Raw genomic sequence first — 16570 nt, forward strand, 5'->3', positions numbered from 1 at the left:
GCTATCGGGATGCGATCGTTATTCTATTCCCAATAGCCGTGCTGCGTGCCATCAACCTTTTGCTACGTAGACTGCTGTTGTATTGCAATTCGCATGATTTCATTCATTGAAGGGTCTAGGGTTAACAAAAGCAAAGCCATCGTTGTCATCTCTGCAGGGCCGTGCAATATGTACCTCTTTGTACGAAATCATCAATGGTTGTTAAAGATGCTCCCAGCCATGGGAATGTGGAATTTCCACCAGTGGAATTTGATGAGTGCTGCACTGCCGGACGATGGCCTCCACACGTCCTACTGGCCAGTGCGGATTGGTAAAGGCGGGTAGCATAGACCTACAGTACAACTGGATATAACCACAACGAGCCCCTATGACAACCAGTTTGTACATGGTCAGCACCCATCCAGGCACTCTCAAAGGTCACATCTGCCTTGGCTTGTCCGACCAGATCGGGCGCATTCCAAGTCCCGGTCATTTGTTCATAGGGGTTGTGGGTCATTGTGAAGCTGTTCTAAACAGTTAATATCTCGCGGTGGTCAGATGTTAACTACCTCGCCTTGTATACAGGAGGTCGTGGGTTCGATGCTGACACTCAAGCCTGTATATTTGGAGTTTGCGTGTTCTTCTCGTGATTGTGGGGATTTTTCTTCGGCTCCTCCGGTTTTTCCCTCCACATTTGAAACATGGTTGTTTAGAGTCTTTGGCTGCTATACATTTCCATGTGATATGCAACTTCATTGGCCTCATTTGTGGCCAGGTCGGTTCTGAAAAAGCGCTACATAGCTCCCGTGGGCCTTACCTGATTAAGAAATCAGTTAGATATAAAAAAAAGTTTTCACGGTTAAAATAAATTATGTAAAAAGATCAACTCCTTGAATACACACACTTTTATTTGCACTCTAAAGTGGAATATCAATTCTTTTCACCCCAGAAATTAATACAATTTGATTTGCTGAATAAAATGGCTGGCTTCATTTCGATGTTTACTTCATGCAATTAACCCACTTTTATTCAGCACATCAAATTTGATTAATTTCTGCAGTCAAAATAATTGATTTTCCACTAGTTTTTAACACAATTTTTAACACAATATAAATCAATGTTATGCCAATGTCCGATTTTAATCATAGCCGCAATTCACTTTACATTGTTGCGGTGTCCTACTCCGCCTTCACCTTGGCCCTGTGGGTGATGAACCACGTGGACATCCGAGGTTAAGCTAATTTCTGGAAACATAAACGGAGTCGGCGCACTTTTATTATTTGGTCAACGGATCACGAAGAGCCACTGCCCAAACAAAGAACGACGAGCACACAAGGGAGATGCGAGCATCACCTCAGATAACGTAACCCCCCTCCCCTCTGAGAAATACAGTGTGCTTCAAAACAATGTTAACGCTTATATGGGACTATCGTCTTTAATGGAAAAACAGAACGGAAAATGATACACTGTAACGTGATAACAAATATAATGTTAATAGCTTCAAAAAGTCAGTCTCCACTTTTTCGCCATCATTGTCAACAACACGTGCCTGTTGCAAATTCTCAGACGCGTTAACATTTGTTTGAAGCACCCTGCATAACAGCCTTATGCAGGTGGTGTAAAATGAGAACTTGACTCACGCAGATGGCTCTACACAACCAGTCCACAGAGGCGTTGTCTGCACAGCAGATCTGCTGCACTGAACTTCAGCAGGAAGGTCAGCACAGAAGCTTCAGCTGGCAGTCTTGGTGAGGGTAGAGGCCTGGGCTGGATCCCCGATCCTACCCGCTCCCCCCACTCACCCACCCACCTTGTCACCCCTACCTACTCACCCATCTAACTACCTACTCACACATCTATCTACTAACCCACCTACTCACCCACCCACCTACATAAACACACCCAGCTACCTACCCAACACAATAATATATTTTTATTTTACCAGGTAAGGCCCACCGAGCTATGTAGCTCTTTTTCAGAAGCGACGTGGCCACAAATGAGAGCTCAACGAAGTCGCTTATCATCATCACGTGGACATTTATGTCAGCCCAATACTCTAAACCGCGTGACGTTGATTCTAAATGTGGAGGTAAAAACAGGAGGACCCGGAGAAAAAATCTACGCAACCACAGGGAGAGAGAGAGATGTCCTGGTTTTTTCTGTTTGCACAGTCATACAAAATCACTTTAAGATGTTTTCTTGTTCATGTTTTTTGTTTGTTGCGGTTGCACCCGATTCAAGAGCCGAATGGCTCACAGGGCTACACCAAATAAATGAAACTAAACTAAATGAAACTATGTCAACTCCAAATACACAGTAGGGGCGTCGTCAGGGTCGGGATCGAGCCCAGGACCTCCTGCATACCATGCGAGAGAGTAAACATCTCCCAGCCACCACAGCGCCCTCTCCTTACCCACCCACCTAACCACCCATTCAACCAGAATCAGAATCCTTTTTTTATCCTTTCAAAAGGTGAAGAGACATTTTGTTGTGACCAAAATATTTCGAGAGAGCCACATTACACACAGAGCTACCTGTACACCACAAACACACACAACAGGTACCAGCAGACAACAACAACTGTCCCAGACCACACCAAGACAACAACAACAGTCCCAGACCACACCAAGACAACAACAACAGTCCCAGACCACACCAAGACAACAACACACAGCAGTAGTAGGCCCTCAATGTAATGGAACATGAAACTGTCGATATTACGCCGATAAGGATCAAAGAGTTACAAATCACATTCTGTAAATGCGGTTATATCCTGCACCAATGTTCCGCTTCAGGACAATAACTTTTTCGAAGGAAGATTTAGCGGCGTTGAGGGGTCGATCTGACAACCTCTCGGTAGTCATTGTGATGGTCCCCGATTACTCTATGGAACCTCTTGACTGATTAGGGACATTTTGCTTTTTAAGTAACCATTTAAGTCCGAATGTGATTGCGATGAACGCCAAGATGACTGAGAAGATGCTGCCACCATACATCAGAAGGCGCACTCCAGCGACCTGTGGAACAAAAGGACCGGGATCACAAACAGCAAATTCACTTCTGCACCTCCCTCGTTGTGCCCAGACAACTCCGACAGACAGACAAACACAGGTGATGCACACAGACACAGGTGATGTAGACACACAGACACAGGTGATGTAGACACACAGACACAGGTGATACACATAGTCACAGGTGATACACACAGCCACAGGTGATACACACAGACACAAGTGATGCACACAGACACAGGTGATACACACAGACAGACCCAGGTGATACACGCAGACACAGGTGATGCACACAGACAGACACAGGTGATACACACAGACAGACACAGGTGATACACACAGACACAGGTGATACACACAGTCACAGGTGATGCACACAGACACAGGTGATGCACACAGACACAGGTGATGTAGACTCACAGACACAGGTGATGTAGACACACAGACACAGGTGATACACACAGTCACAGGTGATACACACAGACACAGGTGATACACACAGACACAGGTGATACACACAGTCACAGGTGATGCACACAGATAGACACAGGTGATACACACAGTCACAGGTGATGCACACAGACACAGGTGATACACACAGACACAGGTGATGTAGACTCACAGACACAGGTGATGTAGACACACAGACACAGGTGATACACACAGTCACAGGTGATACACACAGACACAGGTGATGTAGACTCACAGACACAGGTGATGTAGACACACAGACACAGGTGATACACACAGTCACAGGTGATACACACAGACACAGGTGATACACACAGACACAGGTGATACACACAGTCACAGGTGATGCACACAGACAGACACAGGTGATACACACAGACAGGTGATACACACAGTCACAGGTGATGCACACAGACACAGGTGATGCACACAGACACACACAGGTGATACACACAGACACAGGTGATACACACAGACACAGGTGATACACACAGACACAGGTGATACACACAGTCACAGGTGATGCACACAGACACAGGTGATACACACAGACACAGGTGATACACACAGACACAGGTGATACACACAGACACAGGTGATACACACAGTCACAGGTGATGCACAGACACTGCAGGGATATCTCAGTTGGAGGAGCGTGGGGGGGGGGGGGGGTTGATGATCGGAACGGGGGCGGTGCGTCGGGGATCACCGTACCTCAGAGTCTGAGGTACAATCCTCGTATCGCACCGCGTTGGCCGTTGCGTTTCTCCCCACGAGGCACGGCGAGTCGCTGGGGTAGCCGCCTTGGATGCAGCAGACCGCCTCCGAGTTGAGCAGCGCCACGGACCCCCACGCCACGGAGGCCACGATCGTGAGCGCGCTGTAGCGCAATAGACGCTTACCCTTGCTGTGGCCACAGCGAGCTCTGCACGCATCGGAGGCGATGATGCTGAGGAGCACGAAGAAGATGACGATGGGACCCAGGAGGGTGACCCAGCCGAACTCCACGCCAAAGTTGCAGGGGCAGTTGGTGATTTTGTTGTAGATCTCCTGAAGTCCGGTCATGAGCAGAGCAGCAAAGCCGTTGCTCAGAGGAATGCTATTCGATATTTTCTCCCAACATTTCATGAGGTGCTGAACCATGACGGGCTGCCGACTCTCTTCTGCCATGGTGGTGGTGGTGATCGTGACGATGCTGATGCGACCACTGATGCTACTGATGCTGCTGGTGATGGCGAGTCACCAAGAGGGGTTGCAATGGACCACTTCCCGTTGGCGCCGGCTCTTAAATGACAGCCGGCATCATTCGTAGTGGTTGGGACGCCCCCCCCCCCCCCCCCCCCATCGGCTTTTCTAGTTCCTCTTCTGAGGTTACGTGGGGAATGCACGCGTAGCGGCAGGGCGTCAACTGCTGTCCCCTTGGAACGGGGTCACCGCTCTCGCATGGAGAGCGGTGACCTCTGAGGTGGCCTGGAGATCTTGGGTTCGATACCGACCCAGATGACGGCTGCTGCTGCATATTTGGAGTCTGCGTCTTTCTCTCTCTTCCCGTGGTCGCGTGGATTTTTTCTCCGGGTCCTCCGGTTCCCCCCCCCCCCACATTTAGTCATCAACGCAGGGCCGTATTATACAATAAGCCACAGTAGGCAGTGTGACCAGGGCCTACTCACTCACCCAGCCACCCACTCACTCACCCAGCCACCCACTCACTCACCCAGCCACCCACTCACCCAGCCACCTAGCCACCCACTCACTCACCCAGCCACCCACTCACCCAGCCACCCACTCACCCAGGCACCCACTCACCCAGCCACCCACTCACCCAGCCACCCACTCACTCACCCAGCCACCCACTCACCCAGCCGCCCACTCGCCCAGCCACCCACTCGCCCAGCCACCCACTCGCCCAGCCACCCACTCGCCCAGCCACCCACTCGCCCAGCCACCCACTCACCCAGCCACCCACCCAGCCACCCACTCACCCAGCAATCCACTTACCCAGCCACCCACTCACCCAGCCACCCACTCACCCAGCCACCCACTCCCCCACCCACTCACTCCACCACGCACCCAGCTACCCAATCACCCAGCCACCAGGATGGTATTATCCAATAGGTCATAGGCACTGTGTCTAGGGCCTACGGAAACCAATGTTGACCACGTTTTTGTTATTTGTACGATAAAAAAAAATGTAACGAAGATATCTTCTGGAATGTATTTATATAGCAATGATAAATACAAAGGGGCAGAGTCGTGTCAATGTTAATCGTTTATTTTAATCAGTTGTGAGATAAATTAATACTCGAGATGAACGTTGAGATTTTTTTTCATTGCAAAAGTATCAATAACAACTAAAAATTGCGTTTTTCGCACAATCTCATTCATTATTCTTGCCACTTAATTTGCTGGCTGCTTGTGGCAATTTCTTTGTGGTGGTAGCAATGCGTTGACTCTATGTGTGAAGCATATTGATCCTAAAGAGTCAAACAAACTTTTAGTTTAAACTGAAGCAACATGGCGCTCACCATGCGGTCTGTCCCGTCAGAACACTGAATTTGTTATCGCTGAAAATGAACGGCATCCTGTTAAAGCTGCTTCATCCGATATGATAATCAAACTAACACAAAGTATTCTTAGCTCTTTCGGTAAAGTCACGTTGAAGGGAAACAATAAAATAATAAAATATATTAAACAATAAAAATTCTCACGACGTTTCGACCATAACACAAACGGTCGTCATCAGGTGTGAAAAACCAACGGCAAGAAACATTTGAAAGAAGTGGCGGTTTTCTTTCAAATGTTTCTTGCCGTTGGTTTTTCACACCTGATGATGACCGTTTGTGTTATGGTCGAAACGTCGTGAGAATTGTTATTGTTTTATATATTTTTTATTATTTTATTTTGTTTCCCTTCAACGTGACTTTACCGAAAGAGCTAAGAATATGAATTACTGCAGTCACGAAAGCTTTAAATCAAAATTTAACACAAAGTAGTTGAAGACATTTAAGATCATTATATTTGTAGGCTTACCTTGATTTTTATTTGCTCGTTTCTCAATCCGCTTGTCCTGGCGAGGGTCACGGCAGCAGCATGTTGAGTTGGGCAGTCCAGACCTCCATTCACCTGGCGACAGACTCCAGCACAACATTACTATACACTACTACATTGCTATACACTATACACTACTATACACCACTACACGACTATACACTACTACACTACCACATTACTATACACTATACACTACTATACACTACTACATTACTATACACTATACACTACTTTACACTTTACAATACTACATTACTATACACTATACACTACTATACACTATACACTACTATACATTACTACACTACTATACACTACTATACATCACTATACACTACCACACTATTACACATTATTACACAACTATACACTACCACACTACTGTACGACTACCACACTACTACACATTACTACACTATACACTACTACACGACTATACACTACTACACATTACTACTCTATACACTACTATACGACTATACACTACAACATTACTATACACTACCACACTACTATACACTACCACATTACTACACATTACTACACTATACACTACCACATTACTATACACTCCTGCACTATACACCACTACATTACTATACACTACCACACTACTACACATTACTACACTATACACTACTACACATTATTACACTATACACTACTACACTACTATACGACTATACACTACCACTCTACTATACATTACTAAACTACCACACAACTACATTACTATACACTACAACACTACTACACTATACACCACTACACTATACACTACTGCATTACTATAAACTACCACACTACTGTACGATACACTACTACACAACATTATAATATACACTACACATTACTACACTATCACACTATACACGACTACAGTTTAACACGTAGGCTTTCACTACACTATACACTACAACACTACTATACGATACACTACTACACTATACACTACCACACTACTATACGACTATACACTACCACACGACTACACTATACACTACCACACTATACACTACCACACTATACACGACTACACTATACACTACCACACTACAATACCACTATACACTACCACACGACTACACTATACACTACCACACTATACACGACTACACTATACACTACCACACTACTATACCACTATACACTACCACACGACTACACTATACACTACTACATTACTATACACTAAAACACTAGTATACGCTACTACACTATACACCAATACACTGTACACTACTACATTACTATACAATACCAAACTACTATACGATACACTACTACACTATACACTACCACAACTACTATACGACTTTACACTACCACACGACTACACTATACACTACCACACTATACACTACTACACTATACACGACTACACACAGACTGTTGCTCTCCATAGGGAATTCCCCGGCGTTGCCAGGCCAGCCGAGCAACAAAGTCTCGCCAGCATGTTCTAGGCCAGTCCTGGGGTCTCGTTTTCTTTCTCAATTTCAAATAAAATCTGATCTGCAGCACACAGCGCGTTCCGATCGAATTGTGGCACAGAAAAAGTAGTGACCGTGTCAGCATTAACGACGTCTGTCCAGCAGCTGGACGAAGCACCGTGTGAAACCAGTGGAGGTAGTTAACATGGGGCAGTAACATCTGAGAGTGACCACTGAAAGTCTACGAAACAGAAGTGCCGAGGGCTGAGTCCATCTAGGGGAGGCCCAGGACCGATTCAGGTTTGTCACCGATGTTGGCTGTGCGCGCGCTTTCAGAAGCGCTTCTGTGGCCGTCTGGAACGCTCTTCCCTTCCGATGTTAGGAAGTCACTGGAGCCGTGCACTTTGAAATCCTCATAGAGATCGACTCACTTTAGAACTTTGTATAATTTGTTCGCCCTTTCCCGGCGCTTCAGATTATCGCGGTTGGCCAAATACAGTGCCAAACAAGTCGGTGACGTGCGGTGAGGTCAATGGCTGGGGAGGCACTGGCTAGTGTCAGAGCCAGATTCACACAGAGGGGGCGTGGCCTCACTGGGGGACGTGGCCTCACGGAGGGGGCGTGGCCTCACTGAAGGGGCGTGGTCTCACTTAGGGGGCGTGTCCTCACTGAGGGAGGCGTGTTAGACACGTCCCCCTCAGTGAGGCAGATGTGATAGTTGCCTCCCCTGGTGCTTTTTCATTGCAGTTTCATGACGAGACCAGCGAGCCTAATCTTCATTTCTTGCTACATTTCTTCTTCTTTCTTATCTGTAAAAGTCTCCGCGCGTGCTCTTGCGAGGGATTTGGCTCTCTGACGGTGGGGTTTTTGTCGAAATTTTTTTTCCAACCGGCAGGCCCTTATAGGCTATTCCTTTTTCACGTCCGTCACCTTTAAATAAGTTAAATTATCGTTTTTTTGGTGATTTAGATATATTTCTTGATTTATTGCGCGACATCGACCGTACCAACTCACGCCAATTGCGTGGGGGGGGGAGGGGGGACCCTGCCAAGTGATGCCCGTTCGGTCGAGCTCACGGGGGACACTTTGTATGACGCGTTTAACATGCAATAAATATACACACAACATGCAATAACATGCAATAAATATACACATAACATGCAATAAATATACACACAAAGCTGCGGATAGTTCTTCACAGTGTTATGTCCTCCTCGCCCACCCCCCAACACGATGCGTGCAGTTACTGCTATAAAGTCTGAAAATATTCATGTTATTACAGCGCTTAGATAGCATTATTGTAGTATTTTTTGTTTACTATTATTAAACAAATACGTTGGCAGATATTACAATGATAATGTTTGTGTGCACAAAACAACCATTCATGTCCACTGTATTCAGCTTTTTCAGCTGCTGCCCGTATTGCCAGCGTTTTATATCGACTGTAGCAATGCTTATGTCATTGAGTCGGCGTACTGGCAGTCTATAATCTAAACTGTAGCCTGCTTCTCAACTTACCTGTGCGTACTTCTGCTCTTTAATTTACACTTATTTCTGCTAATTTCTTCAATGCATTTCCATTGTTTCCATTGCTCACGTCACGCTATTTACTCATACGGAGTACTGCGATACTGACAGCTGTGCCATCATCGGGGATTGCTGTGCACGTCGATGTGTGTGTGAGTCGATGTGTTTGTGTTTGAGTCCATATGTGTGTGTGCGTGTAGGTCCATGCGTGTGTTTGTGTGAGTCGATATGTCTGTGTCTGTCAGTCCATGGGCGTGTGTGTCAGTCGCTTTGTGTGCGTGCCTCCATGTGAGTCAGTGTAAGTCCATTTCTTTGCGTGTCTCTAGGTCAATGTGTGCGTGTGAGTGAATGTGTCTGCTTTATTGACCTGGTCAAGGCCTATGATACCATCAGTAGGCCTGGGCTCTGGGTTGTTCTTTGTGCTTTCGGAGTCTCTCACCCTTTGCTCACGATCCTTAAGGACCTTCATGATGGTGAGCGGCCCCGCGTCAAACTACGTGGCCAGGAGTCAGAGCCATTCCCTGTACACCTTGGGGTGCGACAGGGATGTCCTCTTGCTCCCACATTATTTAAAATATCTTTTGACCACGTAGTTCGTGAAGCCTCAATGGCTGTACCGGAGGAATTACCATATGGTACAGATACAATGGGAGGCTGATCGATGCCCGGGTGCGGTCAAGGGATGGCTCCCTATTGCTCAACCACGTTATGTATGCCGATGCTCTGGTGATTGCTGCTCACTCAGAGGAGGAGTTGGAGGCACTGCTGCTGAACCTGGAGCTTGCCACTCAGAGGTGGGGCCTTACCATCAGCCCCATTAAAACTAAGCACCTGCCTGGGTATTTTGTACTATCGGACAATGCACCCCCACTACTCGCAATTGCTGATGCGGCAGTTGTGGAGAGATTGGAGAGATTCCCATACCTGGCCAGTGCGCTCATGATCGGCTCCGGTTTAACAGTAGAGGTCTCACTCCAAATCAGTGGAGCGCCATCATCTTTTCAACGGCTGCATAACACTGTGTGGAAGCTACCTGGTCTCTCGCTCCCCATGAAGCTCTAGGTCTTCCCGGCCACGGTAATTCCCTCCCTTCTCTACGCTTGCGAAACGTGCACTCCCCTAATGGAACATCTTCGCCGGTTAGAAACATTTAGGCTGGCCTGCCTACGATCCATCCTGGGTTTAACAATATGTGTGTGTGCGCGTCTAAGTCGATGTGCTTCTATGTGTGTGGGTCGATGTCTGTGTAAATCCATGTGTGTGTCTGCCTTTTTTGCCCAGGCAACGCCGGGTACTTACCGCTAGTATCTTTATACACATACGTGATATAAGTTACCTGGAGTATGGAAGGCGAGGACATAAAATGAAGGGTTTTACAAACATTACATTGGTGACACACAGAGAGATAGTAACAGGCACGCGCTTATTGCCGCGCTCCATCCAGTTACTGAGGGGTTGCGCAATCAGAGGGGAGGCTGAGCTCGTCGCTGCCTCACCTCTCGTCTCTTCCTGTATTTGCAGCAGGGCTCCGCAAATTTGGCGATTTTTGAGGAAAAAATGATTGGACTCGTACAGAAATGACATTTATAACACAGATCAGTGGAAAAATCTTAATATTTCATTATATTGTTTTTTTTTTTGTAACAGCTATTTTCCTTGGAGTATGAGAGGTGACGCTCTGCCTCCCCTGACCGCACGTCCGTGAAACAGTACGTACGCACATTAGACCCACAGACACTCAGACCCGTGAGGACGAACAGACACCCACAGTACTCTTTGGTTCTATTTGGTAAAGTCACGTTGGTAAAAATAAAATAACAAAAATCACGACGTTTCGGCCACTACACAAGTGGCCTTCATCAGGTGAAGGGACCGGACTGTCCAGAGGACTACTCGCAATTGCTGATGCGGCAGCCCAGTGTCCAAGGACTATGGCCCAAGGGACCAACGGTCACCCCTATGGGATAGCGGATCCAGAGACGCAGACCCCAGGAGGGGGCTGGGGGATGACGTCACCCTCCCAAGACCTGGTGGAAGATTCTGGAAGGAAGGTGTGGCCGGGGCAGAGCGAGCCTGGGACCTGTATAAAAGCCGGACCTCTGAACAGTCCCGGCAGTCATTGTCAAGAGCCTCCTGAAGAGAAGAGCCCAATGGGCAGAGTCGTACCCCTGACAAGGGTCGGCTCCAGCTTATAGACCAGTGAAGACAAAGCTTCACTCAAGAAGCGTTAGAATAGCCAGTGAGAGGCGTATTAGTGTAAGAGGCCATTACCCCTTTGTGTTAGGGATTATTTGTTAATAAAAATACGTGTGGCCTTAGAGAGTCTCCTCTAGTTATTGACCCACTACACTAGTAATATTGTGCACTGTAGCATATGGACGCAGAGTCTTGAGGTATACTTTGTGGTCTAGATGCTGGGTCATCTCGTTCTGGTGTTGTAGTGGAAAGTTGTGACAATTTCCTTCATAGGAGACTGATAACCACTTTCCAGAATGTTTTTTTTGGATGGGAGTGCCACAAATAGTGCGATTCTGGAGGGTGAACGTAACCGGCGTAAGCTTACCTGCATGTCACCAGGTGCATCCAGGCGCAGCAGACCCTGCATTGCGACAGGGTGTTGGTGGCGTGCGCCACATCTTCCACTGAGCCGGAGGCCTGCGCGGAGACCGAGCCTGTTCCTGCATGCTCGCTGCACCAGCGGGGTGGCGTCCATCAGGGTGCTGAGGAAAAGCGGGGGGACGACCGGCGATGGGCGAGGTCTTCATCATCCCAGTCTAGGAGTGGCCAGGTCGTCTGCTACAACTGCGGCCTGCCGGGGCACGTCCAGTGGGGCTGTCGGGTTCCTCAACGGCAGCCCCCGGACAGTCCCCCTTCCTACGACTCCCTGCTTCATAAGACGAGTCGCGGCACACCCCACACTCGGCCCCAGGGTTCACTTCACCCATCGGGGGAGTCCGGTTTGGGTCGGGGTCACGCGCGGGTATGGGGGGAGTCGGGACGTGTTCGTGACGCGCGCCCGCTCCGCCTGGATCAGTGGTTGGAGCTGGCCCATCGAGTGGTCGCGGCGGCCGCGGGTTCGTCGGCTGTGCTCGGGTTTATTGAGGGAGTGGAAATCCATATGCTCGTTGATACCGGCGCTTCTTTGACCATTAATCGGAAGGATAACGGCAAAGTTGCGTATCGCCAATGTCAAATTGTGGGGCCACATTTTGGTTTCTACGGCCCTAGCCATCCCGTGTTTGCTCGGGACCGATTTTCTGGGCAAGATGCCCCTGAAGATTTGTGTTGATCAGGGCTGTCTGGATTTGCCATCGGGACGGTGTAGGGCATTTCTTCCGTCACCGACTCATATGCCTTCCGCTAACACGACGGTGCAGGCTATTGCGTGCTGAACAGTGCGGATTCCGCCTGGTGCACAAATGTTAGTGCCCCTCCAGTTGCGATAACCGCTCAAAGTGCGCACTGCGGATGAGGGTGTTGTTTTGGGGTCCTCCAATAAACTCAATCGTGGTATGTCGCTCGTGGCAGCCCAGATATTGGTGTCCCAAGAGCCTTTCATTCAGGTTCTTAATTCCGGGCCAGATACAACGGTCATCCAGGAGGGTACCGTGCTGGCACATGCTTCGTCGGCGCGTCCAAAAAGGGACGTTATGGGAAGTGTCAGGGTTGGTGCTCAGGCTCGAGGGTTCCGGAATGTGGACGAGGGATGGATTGATAAACTTTGCTCTGAGTGCGTCGATTTATCTACGGGACAAAGGGGGAAGCTGCGTGCTCTCTTGCGTGAATTTTCTGACGTTTTGAGTAAAAGTAAATTTGATATTGGCCGCACGTCCCTTTTGAGCCACCATATTGACACGGGCGATGCTGCCCCGATTCGGCCAAATCCCTACCGCTTGAGCCCGGCCGAGAAGAAACATGTTCATGTGGCGGTTGATGAGATGATGGCCACGGACATCATCTCACCATCCACCAGTCCATGGGGTGCCCCGATCGTCCTTGTCAAGAAGCACGACGGCAGCTTGCGGTTTTGTGTTGATTTCCACAAGCTCAATAAGGTTTCCGTCGCGGATGCATACCCCTTGCCGCGTATGGACGATTCCCTGGACGCCCTGGCGGAGGGAACAGTTCTTTTCCACCCTTGACCTTCTATACTCTATGGGGATTTTGGCAGTTGCCACTCGATGAGGCTTCCAAGGCCAAGACGGCTTTTCGTACGCCGTAAGGGTTGTTCGAATTTAACCGGCTCCCCATGGGACTCCGCTCCGCACCGGCCACGTTTCAGAGGCTGATGGAGCTGGTTTTAGCGGGCCTCCAGTGGGATTCGTGCCTAATATATTTGGACGACGTTATTGTCTTCGGACGTATGTCCGATGAACATTTGAATCGCCTGCGGGCTGTTTTCCTTAAGATGCGTGCGGCCGACCTGAAATTTAAACGACATAAGTGTCAACCTCCCCCAAAAATCGGTTCGATATTTGGGTCACATAGTGACCGAATCGGGTATCGCTACGGACCCGGAGAAGACGGCGTGTGTCCGAATATGGCCGATACCCACCGCGACGAGTGAGTTGTGCAGTTTTATCGGCTTTGCATCGTAGTTTCACCAATTTGTCGCCGGCTTCACGTCCATTGCTAAGCCTCTCCACGCCTTGACTGCTAAGGGGCAAAAATTTCATTGCGGGGTGGAGGAGGAGGAAGCCGCGTTCCGCTCCATTCGCGATGGGCTGGTCAACACCCCTCCCCTGCGTTATCCCGATTTTTCACTACCGTTCGTTTTGGATACGGACGCCAGTGGTACCGGTATTGGAGCGGTATCATCTCAAGTTGTCAACGGTGTGGAGCACGTGGTCGCTTATGGGAGCAGGGTGCTGTCCCCGGCCGAGCAGCGGTACTGCGTTACGCCCCGGGAATTGTTGGCCATTGTGGTATTTGGTGCATCAACACCGGCTTTATCTGTACGGCAGACATTTCGAGGTGCACTCCGAGCACGCAGCGGTCCAATACGTGCTGCGTGTGGATCAGCACTCGGGCCAATCGTCACGCTGGCTTGAGATCCTGCAGGATTTGTCGTTCCGTGCTACGTATCGCAAAGGTTCTCGTCACACCAACTCTGATGCCCTGTCGCGATCGCCCGCGGACGGCGGGTGCGCATGGTTTTCGGGTTCCGGTCGTTGTAGACCAGCCGAGTCAACCTCCCCCCCCAACCCCCCATCTCGTTGCGTCCGCCGCCGACACGATGGGCGGGTCGGGCGACATCCCAGACGCGCGGGATGCGGTAATAGGGTTGGACTACGAGGTGTGGGGGCGCTTGCAGGCGGAAGATGCGTCCTTGCTTAAATTACGACGGCGAGTCAGAGAGGCCGTCGGTGAGGCACCTTGGTTGTCCTGCGGGGCGCGGGCTGCTCATGCACTGGGACGGTGGATTACACCGGTACGCTATTGTTGTCCCTAGCGTCACCGGGCAATTCGCCCGATGATGCTGGATGCAATTACCAGCGAAACGTCTTACTCAAAAATTGTAAATGTTGTGGATTCACTCTTCAGCACACCGGTGACGGGCTAAAGTAGTGAACTATTTTTGTCTTTTGTCAACGTGACACACTTTTTTTGCTGATTGGCCGTGTCGGGTGGTGGAGGGTTATGACACATTTATAAATAACGCGATCTAACCCAAAAACTTTAGTATGAATTACTATGAGACAGAGGAGGTCCCCCAGGTAGCCGCCACGGGCTGGCTGGAGGGGGGTGCAAGTTGCTGTCGGCTAGCAACGATTCCAGCAGCCACACTTTGACCTGCATCTCCCCCACATCCCCCTTCTCCACTACCCCCTCGAACCCTTCCACCTCTTCCCCCTCACCTCCAGCTTGTTTCTCAGGTTGGAGATGTGCAGCTCCTGCTCCCGACTTTTCTCCTCCAGACGCCGCTGCCGCTCAGCCATCTCCCTCTCCTCCACCGCCTTTTCTGCGGGGGGCGATGGTGGGGGGTGGGGGGGAAGAAGCTAAAAATGCGCTGCCCTGCAGGCCGCCTGCTTACCTGGGCGAAGGGGGAATCTGGAAGTTTAAAAAGAATTCTTCACAAGCTCAGGACTTCTCCGGAGTCTAAGAGATTCGGATCCACTGACTCCACCATCGGCACGAGCCTCCACCCGTGAGAGTTGCCGCGAGATCTCCATTACGGCTCTCGGTCAACACCACCACCAACCATTAACCGAACCAAAATACCCAGGGGCCATCACCTAGGTCGGCTCGGCCTCAAATTTAGTACCTGGGGTGCAGTGTAAAGACATGAACTCTGGAGAGACAAAGGTGGTCCATGCATTTTTTAAATCTAGGATTGACAAGCCGATTTATTTTTACAACTACTTTGCATTTGGTTTTTCGTGCGAAGTAAATGCACTCCAACAACAGCCGCCATTCACCATCACGTGGTGGTAACGTCACCACGGCGCCCGTGCCAGGCCCGGTGCACTTGGAGGCCACGTGAAGTGTCAAAGTCTCACAGATGCCGGCAGGAGGTCCCGGGACAGACCCAGTAGGTGCCACGGGTCGACTGACCGAGATGAGTGGCCGATTTATTACAAAGGCTATTTAATTAAGTAGAACGTGTTGTCTATATTGAATTAAAGTTGCGCATTTTGATGTGTGACGTCACATTTCTCAAACCCCTCCCCCCCTCGTCACACATCGTCACAAATGTCTGACCCTCTAGGTGCGTGACGTCATTCACACATTGGTTTAAAGTTTTTTTTACGACGGCTGTGTACCCAAGATGTGGTATTGAGTCTTGAAGTCTTGACCCGCATCACGGTGTAGACTCAAGACGTCTTGACCTGTATCTAGGGTGTACACTCAAGACGTCTTGACCTGTGTCACGGTGTAGACTCAAGACGTCTTGAGTGTACACGGTGTAGACTCAAGACGTCGTGACCTGCATCACGGTGTAGACTCAAGACGTCTTGAGTGTACACGGTGTAGACTCAAGACGTCTTGACCTGCATCACGGTGTAGACTCAAGACGTCTTGAGTGTACACGGTGTAGACTCAAGACGTCTTGAGTGTACACGGTGTAGACTCAAGACGTCTTGAGTGTACACGGTGTAG

General features: G+C 49.2%; 1 protein-coding gene across 2 annotated transcripts; it reads right to left on the reverse strand.

The window, feature by feature from the left end:
- Positions 1 to 869: 869 nt before the first annotated feature.
- Positions 870 to 16559, reverse strand: LOC116956682 (uncharacterized). 2 transcript variants are annotated; one of them, XM_032978468.2, is made up of 6 exons: positions 16234 to 16559; positions 15328 to 15431; positions 12033 to 12189; positions 6492 to 6584; positions 4176 to 4511; positions 870 to 2996 (listed from the first exon to the last, which is right to left on the reverse strand). In XM_032978468.2, the coding sequence occupies exons 3-6, from the start codon at positions 12180 to 12182 to the stop codon at positions 2859 to 2861; spliced, it is 717 nt and encodes a 238-aa protein (XP_032834359.2). In that variant the 5' UTR covers positions 12183 to 12189; positions 15328 to 15431; positions 16234 to 16559; the 3' UTR covers positions 870 to 2858. The 2 variants fall into 2 exon arrangements, with proteins under 2 accessions (XP_032834359.2, XP_032834361.2); XM_032978470.2 differs by lacking the exon at positions 12033 to 12189 and having other exon boundaries at positions 16234 to 16431.
- Positions 16560 to 16570: the final 11 nt, after the last annotated feature.

Source organism: Petromyzon marinus, chromosome 66, assembly GCF_048934315.1.
Source record: "Petromyzon marinus isolate PM22_M1 ecotype Great Lakes invasive population chromosome 66, UKy_Petmar_22M1.pri1.0, whole genome shotgun sequence".
Lineage (NCBI taxonomy): Eukaryota > Metazoa > Chordata > Hyperoartia > Petromyzontiformes > Petromyzontidae > Petromyzon > Petromyzon marinus.